This window comes from Oncorhynchus clarkii, chromosome 16, assembly GCF_045791955.1.
Source record: "Oncorhynchus clarkii lewisi isolate Uvic-CL-2024 chromosome 16, UVic_Ocla_1.0, whole genome shotgun sequence".
Lineage (NCBI taxonomy): Eukaryota > Metazoa > Chordata > Actinopteri > Salmoniformes > Salmonidae > Oncorhynchus > Oncorhynchus clarkii.
In genome coordinates, this window is record NC_092162.1 from 18,796,135 (window position 1) to 18,816,035 (window position 19,901).

General features: G+C 40.3%; 2 protein-coding genes across 3 annotated transcripts in view; both read right to left on the minus strand.

The window, feature by feature from the left end:
* Positions 1–1,197, minus strand: part of LOC139368111 (MAGUK p55 scaffold protein 2b) — a 52,494-nt gene extending 51,297 nt beyond the window's left edge. Inside the window, exon 1 of one of the 2 annotated variants that reach the window (XM_071106686.1) lies at positions 1,020–1,197. The gene's annotated coding sequence lies outside the window, so the exon portion shown is untranslated. The remainder of the gene's footprint in view (positions 1–1,019) is intronic. The other variant, XM_071106685.1, reaches the window with a different exon arrangement.
* A 634-nt stretch (positions 1,198–1,831) lies between these two features.
* LOC139368114 (peptide Y-like) lies at positions 1,832–5,368 on the minus strand. Its single transcript, XM_071106689.1, has 3 exons — positions 5,181–5,368; positions 2,208–2,288; positions 1,832–1,954 (listed from the first exon to the last, which is right to left on the minus strand). Exons 1-3 carry the CDS (start codon positions 5,366–5,368, stop codon positions 1,930–1,932), a joined length of 294 nt encoding a protein of 97 aa, XP_070962790.1. The 3' UTR covers positions 1,832–1,929.
* Between the last annotated feature and the right edge of the window lie 14,533 nt (positions 5,369–19,901).

Consider the following 19,901-nt stretch of genomic DNA (forward strand, 5'->3'; position numbering starts at 1 on the left):
AACCAACCTGATGTTGAACTGAAGTCTGTGCCAAGTACGGAATTGCAGGAAATAAACACTATAATTTATATGTTTTGCTCCACTGTCAATAGGGGGCCGCTAAAGTGTTTTGCTCGCAAACGCCCATCCCTGGGTTAAACTGTTTGCTTGACAGTCGTGGACCCGGGTTCGAGTCCCGGTCGCGGCTACCTCTCATATTTGCTACAATGTCATTACCCAATAAGCTACTGTAGGCTATTACTCTCAGAACTAAATTACACATTATCATTTGTTTGTTTATTCATATATTCACATTAAAACTGAAAGAGAAATGTGGTGCGTAGGGAGTGACGTGAGCATGCACCAGGGAACAGGTGCACATGATGTCCGATCCGACTATCCTTATGGCTACATAAGGTCTGGAATTCTGCTATTGTAAAACAGCCATTCTCTCCCAGTCACAAGTACATTTCCAAGAGTATGATTGATAATCCATCATTAACTTGTAAAGTCAGTGATATAGTATTCTAATTCACAAGCGCAAAGGATGGAAGACCGGACACGGGTTAGACTACATTGTATCTCCTCACACAATTTGGCAGCTATTGAGTGCGGTACGTGGGATAAGAAAATAAATCAGAAATAGCTTGTGCTTTTTCTTAAATGCTTTTCTCTTAGACTATTCCTCACCATCTGTGGGCTTTGTATGCACACCAATAGGCTCCTGCGTAATAACGGTAGCCTAAGCTAGAGGAGGTAGTGCCAGGAATATGCTATCATGTGCAAGATCAACATGATTGATAGTGCGATGCCACCACTATCAATAATTCACAATGTCCAATCCATTCATTCGTAATATGATAGATTCTAGCGTAAAACAAACCACCTGGTGCCACGGGCGCATCACCGCGGAATCACAATCGATTCTAAATAGCCGGGACACAAAGAAAACGATAGCGACAAGAAATTATCATCTTCTACATCAATAACCATTCTTTCTGTTCAACAAATCACTACTTTAGGAGCTCATATTAGGTTACCTTGCTTCTGTTGCTCCCACTGTCCAATTCGAGACGAGAGCGAAGACGGCGCGGCTGAAATGTCAAATCCCCGAGCACCGTTGCTGAAGATTAAAGGGAAAACGGTATGTGTGCCACAGTGCAGAACCCACCGAACTGCGGTTTGAATGCTTCTTGTCGTGCAGGTCTTGAGTCTAGATGACTTAAATATCTAAATATCACACGTGATAAGACAGCACAATGTACCATAAACAAAGTAAGGAAATAGTACACTATACTGTGTCCAAAAGTTTCAAAATGATGAGTTTCATCTTCAGCATAGGATACTGTATTAAATTGCTGATTCTTCAATACATCCCTACTCTTTTTGAGACCGTTGTAAGGAATTATGGTAAATGTATAGGCTGGCCACGTCCTGCAGCAAGGTCAGTAGAATATGTGGTCTAATGCATAAATTACAAGTCCAATGGCAAATAACGTACAGAGAGCATTTTCCTTGTAATATACTGTCACCCAGTGGTATGAATATGTCACATACAATGATATTACTCTTATAACCATGTTTAATAATAAGCCTGAAGTGGTGGTTGGTGTAGGATCATTTCCAATCATGGCTTTTGGATATAAATATTGGTTTGCTTATCTGTTGAGTCACAGAAACAGAAAGGCTTTCAACAAAATTCACTGTGACAAGATGTATAATAACACATTTATTTATTATTCATTGTTGAATTTAATTACAAATGATGTCAACAACCAAAAATAGACAATTATGTGTTGAAATGAGAGAGTGAGAAAGAGAGACAGAGATGTTGAAAATAAATAGTGGGCCACACAGTCCAGTGAAGGTTGCCAGTTGAGCAGCCTATTTGAGTTGTTGTAAGGCCCACCATTTGAGTGGAACAGCATGCCAGTGGGACGGGACCCAGATTTATCCGAGATCACTGCCACCCGAACTGTTAGAAAAAGACACAGAAAGTCAGTAGCTGGCCTTCCAAACTCACTAAACTCCATATCTAGTGATCAAATTTAGATATTGCTATCCAGTGTGGGCACTACTTTTAGGAATCTCTGAGTGGACTGTCACATTCCTACTGCGGGTGTATGCATGGGTCATGTTAATATACTCAAGGTATGATGAGTCTGTTGTAACAAAGAGCAGACAGTCACTTTGAATCACCCTTTCCCTCAGTCTCTTCATCCTCTCACCGTTGTGTTAAATCGCCTTCCGACTCATCTCTGAACAGCAACCACCCCAGAGCTGACTCAGGTGCAGACCTCTTTCCATACCTATTGGACACAGAGACCACCACATGCTGTATGTCACCAGGAGATGTACATTACTTGCTGGAGTGTGCTAACAGGGGTCTTAAGATCATATCATGTCCCCTTGTTGCGATGAATAGCCTGGCCACCTGATCGTTGACAGACCCATGAATTGCAAGGCACTACCTCAATTAGTCTTTCTGAGTACTGGAAGAGAAGATCCAAGGTCCTTCCCTTCAGAACTCCTTCTCCAATGCGTTTTAAGAAAGAGGCGAGCGGATGCCAGGAATCGGAGAAAAATTTATTGAGAAAGAGCCAAAGTTTCAAGAAACTACGCAGACATTAATGGTGTGAATACCCTACTGCCGGGTTCCCCAATAGGCAGCCCGTGGGCCGGTGATTTTATTTGGCCCACAAGTTTTCTGAGCAAAAAATATATATAATTTTCATTGTTGGACCTAAAAGACTGTAAAATCAACAGGAAATCAGCTCAAAGTGATTTTAATTTAGGAAATACAGTACCAGTCAAAAGTTTGGACACACCTACTCATTCCAGGGTTTTTATTTGTTTTGCTATTTTCTATATTGTAGAATAATAGTGAAGACATCAAAACTATTAAATAACACATATGGAATCATGTAGTAACCAAAAAAGTGTTAAACAAATATATTTTAGATTTGAGATTCTTCAAAGTAGCCACCCATTGCCTTGTTCAAGACACACTTAACCAGCATGGCTACCACAGCATTCTGCAGCGGAACACCATCCCATCTGGTTTGTGCTTAGTGGGACTATCATTTGTTTTTTAACAGGACAAGGTCCCAAAACACACCTCCGGGATGTGTAAGGGCTATTTGACCAAGGAAAGTGATGGAGTGCTACATCAGATGACCTGGCCTCCACAATCACCCAACCTCAACCCAATTGAGATGGTTTGGGATGAGATGAGATGGGCCGCAGAGTGAAGGAAAATATGCTAACAAGTGCTCAACATATGTGGGAACTCCTTCAAGACTGTTGGAAAGGAAAAGCATTTCACATGAAGCTGGTTGAGAGAATGTCATCAAGGCAAAGGGTGGAAACTTTGAAGAATCTAAAATCTAAAATATATTTTGATTTGTTTAACACTTTTTTTGGTTACTACATGATTCCAAATGTGTTATTTCATAGTTTTAAAGTCTTCACTATTATCCTACAATGTAGAAAATAGTACAAATAAACAAAAACCTCAATGAGTTGGTGTCCAAACGTTTGACTGGTACTGTGTGTTCCCAAGTATTCCCACGCATAAATAGAGAGGCATATATTTTTGTTTTTGTCAAAAACCATATCTGTTTGGGATTCTCGCTGTTCTTTTGCATTGTGCAAATGGTTTAGAACGATGTTCTGGCTCCCCGACCATCCGCCCAAGGAAAAATAGGCCCACGGCTGAATGTAATGTGGACCCTTGCCCTAGTGTGTGTACTCACTACTCGCCTATACCCTTTTTATCTCCAGAGGCAAGAACACATATCTCAAGCAATTAGCTCTAAACAAGGAGAGATTTTAAAGTCAAATGCCCAATGCTCAGCAAGGCAAGCAATCCTCGGTTCCACAGAGAGTGACACAGCTTTTAAATCATTTTTAAATCACTGAAATCAATGCTTTTCCAATGAGGAGTGAATCTCCCTTTGTGTGAGAACAAGAGGGGCTGAACTGCATGGCACACAGCCCTTGTAGTGCATTGACAGCTCCAGCCCACTTAAAGACATGCTCCGATTTTTTGGCGAGTAAGAAAGTATTTTTTAAACCTCCCGCTTTGGGCTGAATGTGTCCATGTGTAGTTCTTACATGCATAATCTATGAGCAGAATTACTGTCTCACCTCAATTAGCCACGAAATCCCTAGTTAGAAAGCAACTGTTTTCTTGAAGCTGTGCTGTGCATTTTTCCCTAAATTTCCCACCACGTGTGCCTGCCCCCTAGGAATTTGAGTTCTAGCCAATGAGCTTCAGCCCCTCACATTTGAGTGACAGCTAGCAAGAGGCCGGCCCAGTGTTATCCAATGAGGTTGCAGGGCGCGCCCAAAGGCTCAGTGGACACAGCACACAGCACACAGAGACAGAGACAGAGACAGAGACAGAGACAGACAGAGAAAGAGAGAGACAGAGAGACAGAGAGAGAGAGAGAGAGAGAGTGAGAGAGAGGGGGAAATGTCGTAGTGCACATATCTGCACATATTTTTTTATTTTATTTAACCTTTTTTTAATCAGGCAAGTCAGTTAAGAGCACATTCTTACTTACAAAGACGGCCACCTTGTTAATGGGTCATTGTCCCCCCCCCCTGCAATAGGCTGAAACATTGCATTATCTCTGACTCTCGTGCCATATCTAAGACAAGGTGTTCCCCTGTTGATAACATGTTAGCCTACAGAGTGCTGAACTCAATCACCTCTATCTAGTGATGAGGTTGATGCAGTGTTGCAGACACACAGACTCAATTGTACTGAGAGACAGGGGAAAATCCTGTTGTGCTTTCCTTTTGCCCCCAAGGCACAGAGACAGGACATGAACTTGGAGAGCCAAGAGAACATCATTATCCTCAGGATTAATTCAAATATCTCTTGTCCCCTCAGAGCTTCTTCTGTGACCTTGGCTATAGTTGTAATTTAACCCTCTTCAGAATATCAGCAACATTTTATTGTAATTTGGCAGATGGATTTTTTTTTTTTTACCTTTGAAAACAAATTTAGTGAAGGAATATGCTGAGTCTATTGATTGTCAGTGGGAGGTTCCGTTCCCATAAAACTGGTTTGAGAAATTGTTCCCCCCCAATAGGCTGAAACATTGCATTATCTCAGACTCTGGTACCATATCTAAGACAAGGTTTTCCCGTGTAGATAAAATGCTAACCTACAGAGTGCTGAACTCACTCACCTCTGTCTATTGATGAGGTTGATGTAGTGTCGCAGCGCTGTGTTGTATCTGGCCCATTCCTCCAGAGGTGCGTTGTCGTCGGGGCTCACCGGCTTGGTAAAGTAGGCATCCGTGAAAGTGCCCAGACAAACCAGCACGCCCAGGACGAGGACGACAAGGATCAACCAGGGTCTCAGTGTGTTGGCCATCTGTAAATAAAGAATGTAGGCTAGCATTTCCCTGACGTCTGCTGGACTTAAAGAGAAGTTGAACAAAAGCTTGGCATTCTTGGCATCAGAATCTCAAAGTTATCAGTTTTAAGCAAAGATTTGATGACCCAGATGAGTAAGTCTTCGTCTTTTTGACAGGAGTCTGTATCAGAGACACATTAGCAGTTGCACTGTCTATGGTGCTGAAATGTGTGCCAAAGTTGCTTACGAAATAAACCAATTGGTCTTCAACCTATTGATTCTACAATACTATGGAACATTATATTGTGTTAAGTAATGATAATGAAAGAATTGCTTGTTTACTCTTGCTAATTGCTACTGCAATTGCGGTGACATTTGCGTCCTTTGCCTTTGCAACCATGAAAAACACTTTCAAATTACAAATACTTACACATCAAACACGTTTTTGTTTATACTGATGTATTTATCAATGATAGAACATAATGCTAATCCTTTATGTTTATGCATGATTTAAAGTACCTAGGGCAAGCAAATTGGCTTGTCCCAGTAGTGTTGTAGTTACATGTCTTTCATATATTGTATAGATCAATAAAAACAAAGGTTATTAAAATACCTTTGTATTTTATTGATATGACATATGTCCCTCAGTTTTATGTCATTGGTGTTACTGCCTTGAAAATCACTCATTACAAAGATATACAAGGACCTTGAACATTCCCTTCAGATTAGTCAATCCCATTTAGTCATTTAACGATTCCATTGATCATTTAGTGTGTCTAAATACAAAGTGTCATGCGTGTTACTCAATTTAAATGAAGGGAAATTACATTGTGAGCAAAATTGATTAATCATATCACTTTAGTAAATGAAAGGTTAAAGGGTTTTATGACCTTAGATTTGAGCATCTGTGGTGTTACTACTCCGAGGGTGAAGTCAGCATTATAGGGACACTTTTGGTAAATCGCTATGTAGACAATCAAAATCAGCCTACCCTACTCAAGTAATGTTTATTTTCATTAATTACGGTCTTAATCTACATGTTTATGATGAAAACAAGTGGATAATGGATTATTCAGTGGTTGCTACAATACCTAAAACAACATCAGACCCTTACTTTTGCTAAAGTGTGTCTTTCAGTTGCAGTGGGGCAATTTAGTAGATGAAGTGGGGCACTATTTTCTCATTAGAAATTAATGAATGTCCCACTTCACCTGCCACTTGCTATGAAATTATCAAAGAGGCATTGTAGAGGCTTATAAATAACACACTCTGTTTTAACAATTGTGTCAATGACATTATACTAGACCCTCTCCATGCCCTTGTAAAATGTATTTGGGAACCTTCCAAGCTCTTGGTGAAAATCGAACTAAAGGATTCTGCACAGTTTTTACTTGATCACAAAACAGCTCTATTATTCCACAAATGCATAAATCCTTACATAAATTGAGCCTATTTTCAATACTTACTTTCTTACATGTTATTGTCCTTCGTTTCTTTACAACTTTTGTTATTTCCCTCTAATTTCTTCCACAATCATACTATACTGTTTATGTGCCGTATAGCGTCTAGTAGAATCCAGTTTGAGATGTTATAAACTACTAAAACAACATATATTTATGTATTTTAGAATATATAAAGGAAATTCCTTCATTAGATACAAATGATGCAGAGTAAACATTCAGCAACAACCCAATAACAGTTGTAGTGATTGGGTTGCAAAATGACCGTAGTACAGCACCCTCAAGCATAAATGCACCACCACACGAACTACAAAGCAGGATCAAGGAGTTAGCCAACTAGCTTCCCTAAATGTTCTGAATTAACTTTTTATTTTGGGCATGGTGTAATTGACTCAACAACCAAAAACGCATATCCAAGTTTAGCTTTCTTAATGAACCAGAAAATCAATAGTTATTTATGGTTGTTCATCAAAGTTAGCTGGGTAACTCATTGATCCTACTTTGTAGTATGCGCAAAGTTATCATAATGGTAAAAATGATTAGTCACACTTTATTTGGATAGTCCATCTGTAAGTGGTCATACTATTAACAAACTGTTGATAAGCAACTGCTTCCTGAAGTTAGATTAGGGTTATAGGGCAATGTTTAGAATAAGGGTTATGATAAGGGCTAAGGTTAGAGTTATAGGGCTAGGGTAAAGTTTAGGGTTAGGATAAGGGTTAGTAGATAGTTCAAATGTTACTGATAGTCGTCATTAAGCTGCCAAATTAGTTGATTTAGAATGGGATGATACCAAAATAGCCTACATTTAAATAAAGAAAAAATTAGTTTATTATTTCCTAAATGGCATTGCCATCGCATTTCAAAAACGACCCAATTGCTAAAACTAATTCAACAGTCAAAACCTCCCAACTCAGCATAGTCACAGAGAGCAAAACGTAACTCATTACTCACTCTGCAGCAGGCTTGCTTCACCGGTTTTCACTGTGTTCTTGTTGTGCGTTTTATTATTCCCAAATCCGGATGGTTTATATGGTCAAGGCTACCTGATGCGCGCGCCTTGAGACACGGCAAAGTCACGTTTTCAACTCAATCTAAGCAAGCGAGAACGAGCGGAGTACGGAAGCACTCTTTCCCTATTGATAATATCAAATCAAATTCTATTCGTCACATGCTTGTAAACAACAAGTGTAGACTAACAGTGAAATGGTTACTTACGGGCCTTTCCCAACAACGAATAGAGAAAGAAAATAGATAAATAATTTTAAAAAGTGTATCACGTAATAATAAAAGCAATAATAAATACACAATGAGTAAAGATAACTTGGCTAAATACACAGGATATCAGTACCGAGTCGATGTGCAGGGGTATTGAGGTAGATATGTACATTTAACAAATAACTAGGAATAAAGGGACATATAATAAACAGTAGCAGCAGCTTATGTGATGGGTAAAAAATAAAAAATAAATGTCCAAAAAGAGCCAATGCATATATTCCGGGTAGCTATTTGGTTAACTATTGAACTAGCTAGGTAGAAGCTGTTCAGGGTCTTGTTGGTTCCAGACCTGCGCAAAGCATAAAATACAACCTTTCAGTGTCAACTAAGGGCCTTTAATGTACTTTCATGTCATTATTATGATTTGGGAGAACATGCCAGACTCAAAATTCAGTGAATATGATCAAACAGCGTTAACTAGGGAATATCATTTTTTCAAATATAATTGGGAACCCCTGGTCTATGACCCGGGTGGCTGAGATAGCCTACTTTTGTCTGATTTCAAGCAGTAACGATCGACACATAAACTCAGCAAAAAAAGAAACGTCCCTTTTTCAGGTCTCTGTCTTTCAAAGATAATTATTAAAAATACAAATAACTTCACAGATCTTCATGGTAAAGGGTTTAAACACTGTTTCCCATGCTTGTTCAATGACCCATTAACAATTCATGAACATGCACCTGTGGAACGGTCGTTAAGACACTAACAGCTTACAGACGGTAGGCAATTAAGGTCACAGTTATGAAAACCTAGGACACTAAAGAGGCCTTTCTACTGACTCTGAAAAACACCAAAAGAAGGGGTCCCTGCTCATCTGCGTGAACGTGCCTTAGGCATGCTGCAAGGAGGCATAAGGACTGCAGATGTGGCCAGGGCAATAAATTGCAATGTCCGTACTGTAAGATGCCTAAGACAGCGCTACAGGGAGACAGGACGGACAGCTGATCGTCCTCGCAGTGACAGACCACGTGTAACAACACATGCACAGGATCGGTACATCCGAACATCACACCTGCATGACAGGTACAGGATGGCAACAACAACTGCCCGAGTTACACCAGGAACGCACAATCCCTCCATCAGTGCTCAGACTGTCCGCAATAGGCTGAGAGAGGCTGGACTGAGGACTTGTAGGCCTGTTGTAAGGCAGGACCTCACCAGACATCACAGGCAACAATGTCGCCTATGGGCACAAACCCACCATCGCTGGACCAGACAGGACTGGCAAAAAGTGCTCTTCACTGACGAGTCGCGGTTTTGTCTCACCAGGGGTGATGGTCGGATTCACGTTTATCATCGAAGAAATGAGCGTTACACCGAGGCCTGTTCTCTGGAGCGGGATCGATTTGGAGGTGGAGGGTCCGTCATGGTCTGGGGCGATGTGTCACAGCATCATCGGACTGCGCTTGTTGTCATTGCAGGCAATCTCAACACTGTGCGTTACAGGGAAGACATCCTCCTCCCTCACGTTGTACCCTTCCTGCAGGCTCATCCTGACATGACCCTCTAGCATGACAATGCCAAAAGCCATACTGCTCGTTCTGTGCATGATTTCCTGCAAGGCAGGAATGTCAGTGTTCTGCCATGGCCAGCGAAGAGCCCGGATCTTAATCCCATTGAGCACGTCTGGGACCTGTTGGATCGGAGGGTGAGGGCTAGGGCCATTCCCCCCAGAAATGTCCAGGAACTTGCAGGTGCCTTGGTGGAAGAGTGAGGTAACATCTCACAGCAAGAACTGGCAAATCTGGTACAGTCCATGAGAAGGAGATGCACTGCAGTACTTAATGCAGCTGGTGGCCACACCAGACACTGACTGTTACTTTTGATTTTGACCCCCCCCCCCTTTGTTCAGAGACACATTATTCAATTTCTGTTAGTCACATGTATGTGGAACTTGTTCAGCTTATGTCTCCGTTTATTTACACATGTTAAGTTTGCTGAAAATAAACGCAGTTGACAGTGAGAGGACGTTTATTTTTTTGCTGAGTTTATCATGTGTTTTTTAATTATAAATGGATTGTAGATACCGTCATGAATTATATTAACATAAGTTTGTGGACACCTACTGGTCGAACATCTCATTGCAAAATCATGGGCATTAATATGGAGTTGGTCCCCCTTTTGCCCCTTTAACAGCCTCCACTCTTCTGGGAAGGTTTTTCACTAGATGTTGGAACATTGCTGCAGGGACTTGCTTCCATTCAGCCACAAGAGCATTAGCAAGGTCGGGCGCTGATGTTGGGTGATTAGGCCTGGCTCGTAGTCGGCGTTCCAATTTATCCCCAAAGGTGTTTGATGGGGTTGACGTTACGGCTCTGTGCAGGCCAGTTACATTCTTCCACACCGATCTCGACAAACCATTTCTATATGGACATCGCTTTGTGCATGGGTGCATTGTCATGCTGAAACAGGAAAGGGCCTTCCCCAAACTCTTACCACAAACTTGGAAGCACAGAACCCTTCACTTGAACTAAGGGGCCTAGCCTGAACCATGAAAAACAGCCCCAGACCATTATTCCTCCACCAAACATTACAGTTGTTACTATGCATTGGGGCAGGTAGCGTTCTCCTGGCATCAGCCAAACCCAAATTAGTCCGTTGGACTGCCAGATGGTGAAGCTTGGTTCATCACTTCAGAGAACGCCTTTCCACTTCTCCAGAGTCCAATGGCGGCGAGCTTTAAACTACTCCAACCGACGCTTGGCATTGTGCATGGTGGAAACCCATATCATGAAGCTCCTGATGAACAGTTATTGTGCTTCCAGAGGAACTTGTTAGTGAGTGTTGCAATCGAGGACAGACTATTTTTACGCGCATCAGCCCTCGGCGGTCACTTTCTGTGAGCTTGTGTGGCATACCACTTCGAGGCTAAGCAGTTGTTGCTCCTAGACGTTTCCACTTCACGATAACAGCACTTACAGTTGACCGAGGCTGCTCTAGCATGACAGAAATTTGACAAACTGACTTGTTGGAAAGGTGGCATCCTATGAAGGTGCCACTGAACATTTTGAGCATTTCAGTAAAGGCTATTCTACTGCCAATGTTTGTCTATGGAGATTGCATGTCTGTGTGCTCAATTTTATACACCTTTCAGAAACAGGTGTGGCTTCAATAGGAAAATCCACTCATTTGAAGCGGTGTCCACATTCTTTTAGCCATGTAGTCAGTGGCGATTTGAACATGTAAATCTTGGTGGGGCAAATTCCCCCAATTTTTTTTAGATGCATGCCAGAAAAGCCACACAACACAGCATTAATTGCACTATAACGGTGACAAACGGTGCCCACAAACTGTTAGGGCCTACATAAAGCTGTCCAAACAGCAGAGCTTTCTTTTCAGCCCCATGGAGTGAATCCTTACCACTGCTACACCTGGCTATCAGCGGAGCCTAGTCTGACATTTCATTCAGCCTCATTTACTGCCTTTTAAAAAACATAGCTGATATGGCTGACATGCTTAAACAAATGTGGTTTCTACTGACAACTGAGATGTACAAACTATGGCATAAGGGGACGCCAAGCAGATAAGAGGCAATTCGTAATTTCGATTAAGACATAATGAGCGAGCTAGAATGGACGTAGTCAATATAACTATTTGTTCAGCACTTTTAAAATGTACAGTGACAGAATTCTAAACATGGGCCGTTCTTACAGTATTCTCCCTGTAGACCTAGTCAGAACCACAAGATAAATAAAGGGGGCATATAAGCAGACAATGAAAGCTCTTAAAATAATCGATGATTACATTTCTCAAAAACAGGCTATGGGCTACATGTGCACCACAGAGTCAGAACATTATGAGGGGGAAAGAGACCAAATTATTAGGGTGAGGCACATGGGCAACTAACATCTTACTACACAACATACACTTAGTATTACTTTCTTAGCTTACAGTAAACATATCTCCCTGGCATATTACATAATTTATGCAGCAGCATACAATACATTTTTGGACTCACCTTGTTGTGCTGTGCTCACTTGAACAGGAAGGTGGGGTGGCCGTCTTTCGTGGCCAAATTTTGTCATCAAACTTTGTCTTCAAAGTCTGGCATTCTCTGGATTTATGGTACTTTCAAGAGAACTGGAAAAAAAATGACGTCAGTGATCTTCAGGTCGGAGCTGAAGAAAAGGCCAGAGTTCCAGACATGGAATTCCGAGTTGGATGACCGTTCAAAACGTATTATCCCAGTTGGAGCTCGTTTTTTCCCCTAGTTCCCAGTTGTCTTGAACTGAGATTTCCCAGTTCCGAGTTTCCAATTGTTTTGAATGAGGCAGAATGCTGGATTGACAGGTTGGATTGATGTATTCAACCTTTTCTGGCCCATGGCATGTGAATCTTTATCCTTTTAAGCTTGGAAAAGAGGCCCTTAAATCCAGACTTTGACCACACACCCACCACTGAATAGCAGGCTAGTGATTGCTTTGCAATGCATGCAGTTAGCCACTGATTCCTTACAAACTACTCATTGCTGAATTTACGATTTCCAACTTGTTGTCTAATGTTTATATCCAATGGCCGAAGAGCACCGATATGTTTTATCTATAATTTCACTTCATATGACAAGGATTGAAAAGGATTTGCCAGTAGATTGTCGACTTGATTCATGATGATGACTGCTAGCTAAGATTTTGACATGATCAGTCCAATCAAAGCTACTGTAGATATAACTTTGATTTGACATAATTTTATCCGTGGCCAATGACCTTGAGCATTTTTGGATGGGCACTTCTAATGTAACTCTGTGGCAGCACCCTCGAGTTCTCCTCGTAGATTTTGCGGTTACATAGTGTTCCCATGAGTGACAGAACACTGAGCCATCACGGCTCAACTAGAGAACACTTTTTATTTTTGCTCTGCCCCACCTGCCCTGAATGGCGGGTCGCCACTGCATGTAGTGTATATCAATGTTATAGTTGACCTGTTACTTAGCATCTTTGCTGTACATATGGTCCTGTACATATGGTCTCCCGTTGCTGAAGGAGACATCTCGTACCCCAAAAACATATTTATCAGCACTCTGGTTTACCTATTTCTGAGAAGCTTTTCCTGTCACCGATGGCAAATCTATAAACTAATCCAGAATGCCTTACCAGTCGGTACAGGCTATACAATGTGTGAAAAGAAAAGTTTATATTAACTTTTATAGAGTTTACAGAATTCACACCATATCTCCCTAAAGGTGCGTTGCCATCTGAGATCAGTGAACTTGGAAAAATGTAGATTTAAACATGTTTTTTTTATCATAGTATAGCCCATATCGACTGGTAAGGCATTATAGATTTGCCATCGGTGACTGTAAAAGTGTATCAGAAATAGGTCAATATGTTATCGGGGTACAGGATAAGACCAATTTCTACAGATCTCCCAGAATGAAGAGGCTACAATCAACTCCATTACATTCAAAAGTTACTTCAACAAGTAAATGCTAGCGATGGCTAGCTATGCTAGTCATTTCACCAGTCTGTCTTAATGATTGTTAGCACGCTAATAGCACACTGTGCACACAATTATTTGTATTTTTTGAAGGGGTAGGCCTATGCAGTACACTCTTAGAATTAGTGGTGACTTGAGGAACCCTGGAGATTCTCAAGGAACCCCTGAAGTTCCTCAGGCAATCATTGCTAGTCAATGGTTCATGTTTGCACCTTCGGTGAGTTGAGGGGTTCTTTCATACAGTACAGCACAGCACAGTGCATTGCAGTACAGTGCGCAGTACATTAAGGAAAAGTAGGGTACAGTACAGCACAATACAGAATAGCACAGTAGAGTAGGGTAAATAAAATACATGTATAGTGTACTGTATTGTACCCTAGTTTACTCTAATGTACTCTACTTTATCGTAGTGCCCTCTACTGAATTAAACTATACTCCACTGTACTCTACTGAATAAAACTTTACTGTCCTGTACCGTACTCTACTGTGCTCTACTGTACTAAACTGTGCCATACTGTACTGTGATGTTCAAACTTGTGAAACATAGCATAGACGTCTATGATACGTTCAGATCTTGATCAGGTCCGCACAGACCAATGTGTACTTGTTTTGGGGCGGAGCTCATTAGAATAATACCCAGCAAGTGTTTGTTTTCACATTTACATTCTGGTCATTCAGCAGACGCTCTTATCCAGAGCGACTTACAGTCAGTGCATTTAACTAAATAAACAGGTAAAAGGTAAATAAACAACAAGATATCACAGTCATAGCAAAAAAATAAAAAAATATGTAATTGTAATTCTGTAACTGAGAATGTTATTGTAGTTGAAGTGGTCTGTTGGTTTATTCTGTAGGTTGGACTACTTTGAACATCATTGCTGCCAGTTTTAAAGTTTAAAGTGCATGTAACAGATAACAATAATAAATATTATGTTGCAATCTTCAGTATATTAAGAGGCTTCAACAAATATGATTGTGATATAATACTTACTTCATTGAGAATATATACAGCAGTTGAAATTTGGCCTTAGAATCAATGACCCGAAAAATATGCATTTTCAAGGTCTGTAAATTACATATTTTCAGCATCTGGAAAATACATCTGGAAAAAAATGTATTTTCACCTTTAATTCAGGTAAAATACACCTGATTTAAATGTCCGGAAAATAATATATGTATATATATTTTCAACATAATTTTGCTTTCTGGGCAGAGATTGTTTGATTGATTTTATACTGCGGTGATGGATCAGTTTTATGCAATAATATTGCGATGATTTTAATGTTTTATGGGGAAATAGTGCGGTGATTTTAATGTTTTATGCGGAAATAGTGCGGTGATTCGTCAAATAGTAGCACACAGCGTTCATTCTCATTTTGTTTGCAGCACAACATGCACCGAATACAAGTGTGTTTTACATAACTTTGTGAGTCTGCGTTTCAGAGATACTATTTAATCGTTCACAAAATTGCAAAGTAGCCTAGCTATAAAGCTCTAAAAGTAACAAACCAATCAATATAAATTGCTGCTAGACTCTATTTCTTACGTGCTACTCGGGGAGTTGAGTCATGCCCTGTGGTTTGAAAACAACCACCCTAATATCTTAGTTTTACAGTCCATCAAAAAAACGAATTGCTATATTTTTTCTATGTAACTACTGTGTAAAAAAGTGCCATGTATGTAAAAATGTCTGTACGTAACAAAAAATGAAGTTATTTTTGTCCTCCGAAGAGGGGGAGTGGTGGATGGGCCGATAAAAAAACGTAAATATGAAAGTTGAACACCAAACAAATCCCTCCATTCACTATTCGACGCCTGGTTCTGCATTGCAATGGAAATTCTCCAGTTCTCATATTTAGAATGATCGTTAGGAGTGAATGGTGGGACTTTGTTTGTAACGTAATAATTTACTTGGTTAGGGGCTGGTTAAGGGCTTATAAGTAAGCATTTCACGGTAAAGTTGTATTCGGCGCATGTGACGAATAAAATGTGATTTGATGAGTAAATTAATTGAAATGACGTGGAAACAAAGTTGATTCAACAAGTGTGTGCCCAGTGGGATGGGGCAAGCATTCAGCAAATCAGCAATACCAGCCTACAGGAGGAGTTTGTGTAAATTCATCTGGAGTACTTGTCTTAAGGAGAAGATTTTAATCGGTGTTCAAATTGTCTCTATTGACTCTGGTCTCATCTGTGGAAATGTAATTAATGGGAATTTAGATCCGTGTGTAATTTGGAAACAGGATAGGCCAGTGCATAAAAGCCTACATTCTTTAATTTAATATCAAAACTAGGCTTATAAATGTTTTTCTTCAAGAAACGTTACATTGACAACGTTGTTGCATACTTACCTGAATAAGTCAGTTATGTATAGAGAAGAATAGCCAAGAAGTCTTTGTATATGCAATTGCCGAGAATCGTGTAAAATGATCATAAACGCACCCATATCGGTGTAGGTGTATGTATGAATGACCCTAATGAGTCATTTCTTGTTGAATATATTCATATGAGGTAGCCTATAAAATACACCAGCCGAGGGAAAAAAAGAAACCCAAAATAGCAGTAATTCTGTAGGCCTACACCTACATATTTCCAGAATGCATTATAGATAGAATGACTGACTATATGATGCAGTCTCCATGTGACCTGGTGGAGTGAGAGGTCAGAAGAAAGACTAGTCACAGATTAATAATATGGTTGTTAGTCTGATCATATAAAAATACAGCCTTAAAGCACACACACACACACATTTATTTTGTACACATCTCTACGTTATCATAGCAAATATAGATGTGTATAACCTGTGATTGCATATAATGCTTCTAATCCTCTAATACCGAACATGATTTTGTGTTCTACGTTGATGTGTTCTACGTTCTGTGTACCGCTCCGTCACCACACATGAAGTTCCCTCTCAGGAATAAAAGTTGTTTGAATTTAATTGAACAAGTTGACTGATATGAATACCCTATGATAAGGACTGTAGGGACATAGGCGTCATGTGAACAGTAGACCATGAAGGTCTAGAATAAACAGAGGCCATTGCCCTGGGTGGGATAAAGGGGAGCTGAGACTTGATATGAGACGGAGTCACAGCAATTGCGTAATAGTATTCTACACACAATACCCCATAATGACAAAGCAAAAACAGGTTTTCAGAAATGAAATACCTTATTTACATAATTATTCAGACCCTTCGCTATGAGACTCGAAATTGAGCTCAGGTGCATCCTGTTTCCATTGATCATCATTGAGATGTTTCTACAACTTGATTGGAGTCCACCTGTGGTAAATTCAATTGATTGGACATGATTTGGAAAGGCACACACCTGTCTATATAAGGTCCCACAGTTGACAGTGCATGTCAGAGCAAAATCCAAGCCATGAGGTCGAAGGAATTGCCCCCAAGAACACAGTGGCCTCTATCATTCTTAAATGGAAGAGGTTTGGAACCACCAAGACTCTTCCTAGAGCTGGCCGCCCGGCCAAACTGAGCAATTGGGGGAGAAGGGCCTTGGTCAAGGAGGTGACCAAGAACCAGATGGTCACTCTGACAGAGCTCTAGAGTTCCTCTGTGCAGATGGGAGAACCTTCCAAAAGGACAACCATCTCAGCAACCCTCCACCAACTAGGACTTTATGGTAGAGTGGCCAGATGGAAGCCACTCCTCAGTAAAAGGCACATGACAGCCCGCTTGGAGTTTGCCAAAAGGTCCCTTAAGACTCTCAGACCATGAGAAACAAAATTCTCTGGTCTGATGAAACCAAGATTGAACTCTTAAGGCCTGTATGCCAAGCATCACGTCTGGAGGAAACCTGGCACCATCTCTACGGTGAAGCATACTGGTGGCAGCATCATGCTGTGGGCATGTTTTTCAGCAGCAGGGACCAGGATACTAGTCAGGGTTGAGGCAAAGATGAACGGCGCATGCAGAAAGAGTGGGGTGTGTGTGTGTGTGAGAGTGCGTACATTATTTTGCATGTGAAAGTGCACACATTCTTATGTGTGTGTGTGTGACATGAAGACTATTTCCTGATTTAAAAATGTTTGTCTGAGAAGTTGACTGTGATGTCGATACGTAGTTTAACCTCCCTCATCTCTCTGTCTGCGACTACTTATCCCCAGGTGTATCCCTCTTATCTAGCCTGAAAAGCAATAAGAAACGTGTCAATACCAGGATTTTTTTTATTTTTTTTTACCAGGATCATTGTTGAGAACAAATGCTAAATGATATACAGATATAATTTACATTTTAATCACATTTTTACCATATTGAGTAAAGAGAATCCCTCATAAGAATTAGGTATACAAATGAAAAATTCTAGCGTCTGTACAGAGGGGTCACTAACTATTGGCACCCTTGATAAAGATGAGCAAAAAGTGTATAAAAAAACAAATACTGAGCTATATTGTATGCTCAAAAAAACTGAAAATGTATATTATTTTATATTAATACAGAGAAAGAGATTTGGTTTAATAAGTAATACAAACCAATCTAAAAAAAGATAGGGCTAAAATTGATTGGCACCCGTTTTCCATATTCCAGCACCCTACCCTTGCATACCTTAAGGGAACATTTTGACATTCGCCATGTGGTTAGTGAGTTACAAGGATAACGACACAGCCCTTTTCTAGAATGTTTTATGAGATTGGAGAACATGTCAGGAGGGATCTTAGACCATTCCTCCATACAGAATTTTTCCAGATCCTTGATATCCTTTGTCTGCACTTATAGACTGCCCTCTTCAATTCAAACCACAGGTATTCTATTTTAAAAATATATTTTTTCAATCCACTCCATATTCAAACTTATATGAACAACAACTTACAGACGCACACAAACAATGAGTACATCTCATCTGCCCAGACCCGCATGTTCACACCCCCATCCCTAGTGCCTGCATTATTGTTTGCCACTTGGACCTTAAATTGTATCAATTTGTTTTTCTTTGTCGCCCATGCTATTTCAATATTTTTTTAAATCATTAGATTTTTCCATTGTGTTAATGATGGCGGATTGATTGATTTCCACATATTTTGTATACTTTTTGTTTTTGTGATGAGTCCAGCCCATTGGGTATCTCACTACATCCACATAAGCCATGTCTTGAAATATGCAGACCGACGGATTAAAAGTAAGTTTACATTGTAACACCTTTTTGACAGCCAACTTTCTAGCTCCGCCCACAATTTTCAGACTTCCCAGAAAGCATGGATTATTAAGTCATTATTAGTTTTACACTTATGACATGACTCTGCCGTTGTGCTGTAGAAACCCAAAGTGTTTTCAATGGGTTTCAAGTCCTGAGACTGGAAATGTGGATTTCTTTGTGAATTTTGATGTGTGCTTGGGGTTATTGTCTCACTGGAACATCCACTTGTGGCCAAGTTTCAACCTCCTGGCAGAGGCAACCAGGTTTTAGGCTGAAATATCCAGGTACTGGGTATAGTGAATGATGCCGTTGACCTTAACAAGGGCCCCAGGACCAGTGGAAGCAAAATAGGCCCCATAACATCAAAGATCCACCAGCATATTTTACAGTAGACAAAGGATATCAGGGATCTGGAAAGATTCTGTATGGAAGAATGGTCTAAGATCCCTCCCAATGTGTTCTCCAATCTCATAAAACATTCTAGAAAAAGACTCGGGGACGTTATCCTCGCAAGGTGACGTATTGAAAGGTATTTAAAACAGTGGCATCAATCATTTTGACACGTTCCTTTTGAGAAATATAATTCCTTGTTAAACAAAATCTTTCTCTGAGCAATTGTATTAGTATATATTTAAGAGAATACAATAATATTATAGATTTATTTTTGCCATTTATGCTCATCTTTATCAAGGGTGTCAATAATTTGGAGCCCCACTGTACCTTTCTCTTGCACCTCACATCCGGCCTATGGGATAGCAGTAAACGCACAGTGTATCCCACTACAACTTGCCCGTTCTCCCGTGATAGTAATCTACTGACTCTTTCTGTTTACCCAACTCGCAATAAAAGTCAATGACAAGAAACAACAGGCAGAAGGCAAACTCATCTCCTCACTCGATCGCCGTCTCCACGGGTAAACATTCAGAAGTAACAGAAAATAAAGAAAAGGCAAACAGTTGAGTTTTTCCAAGGCTCATTAGACCCAATAAACTCCTCCAGATAAGTCTCAGGCTAATGCACTCCAAGAAGGCAGCAAATACAACTCAGTCACAACCACACACCACATTTTGTTACTAATGTTGGTGTGCCCATTATTCAATTACAGATGTAACTAATAACAATGTATGTGCTGATGATCCTTCTTTAACAGTGAACATTTGACATTTACTTTACATAGGAGGTGGTGTGATGGTGCTTTGTTGGTGACACTGTCAGTGATTTATTTA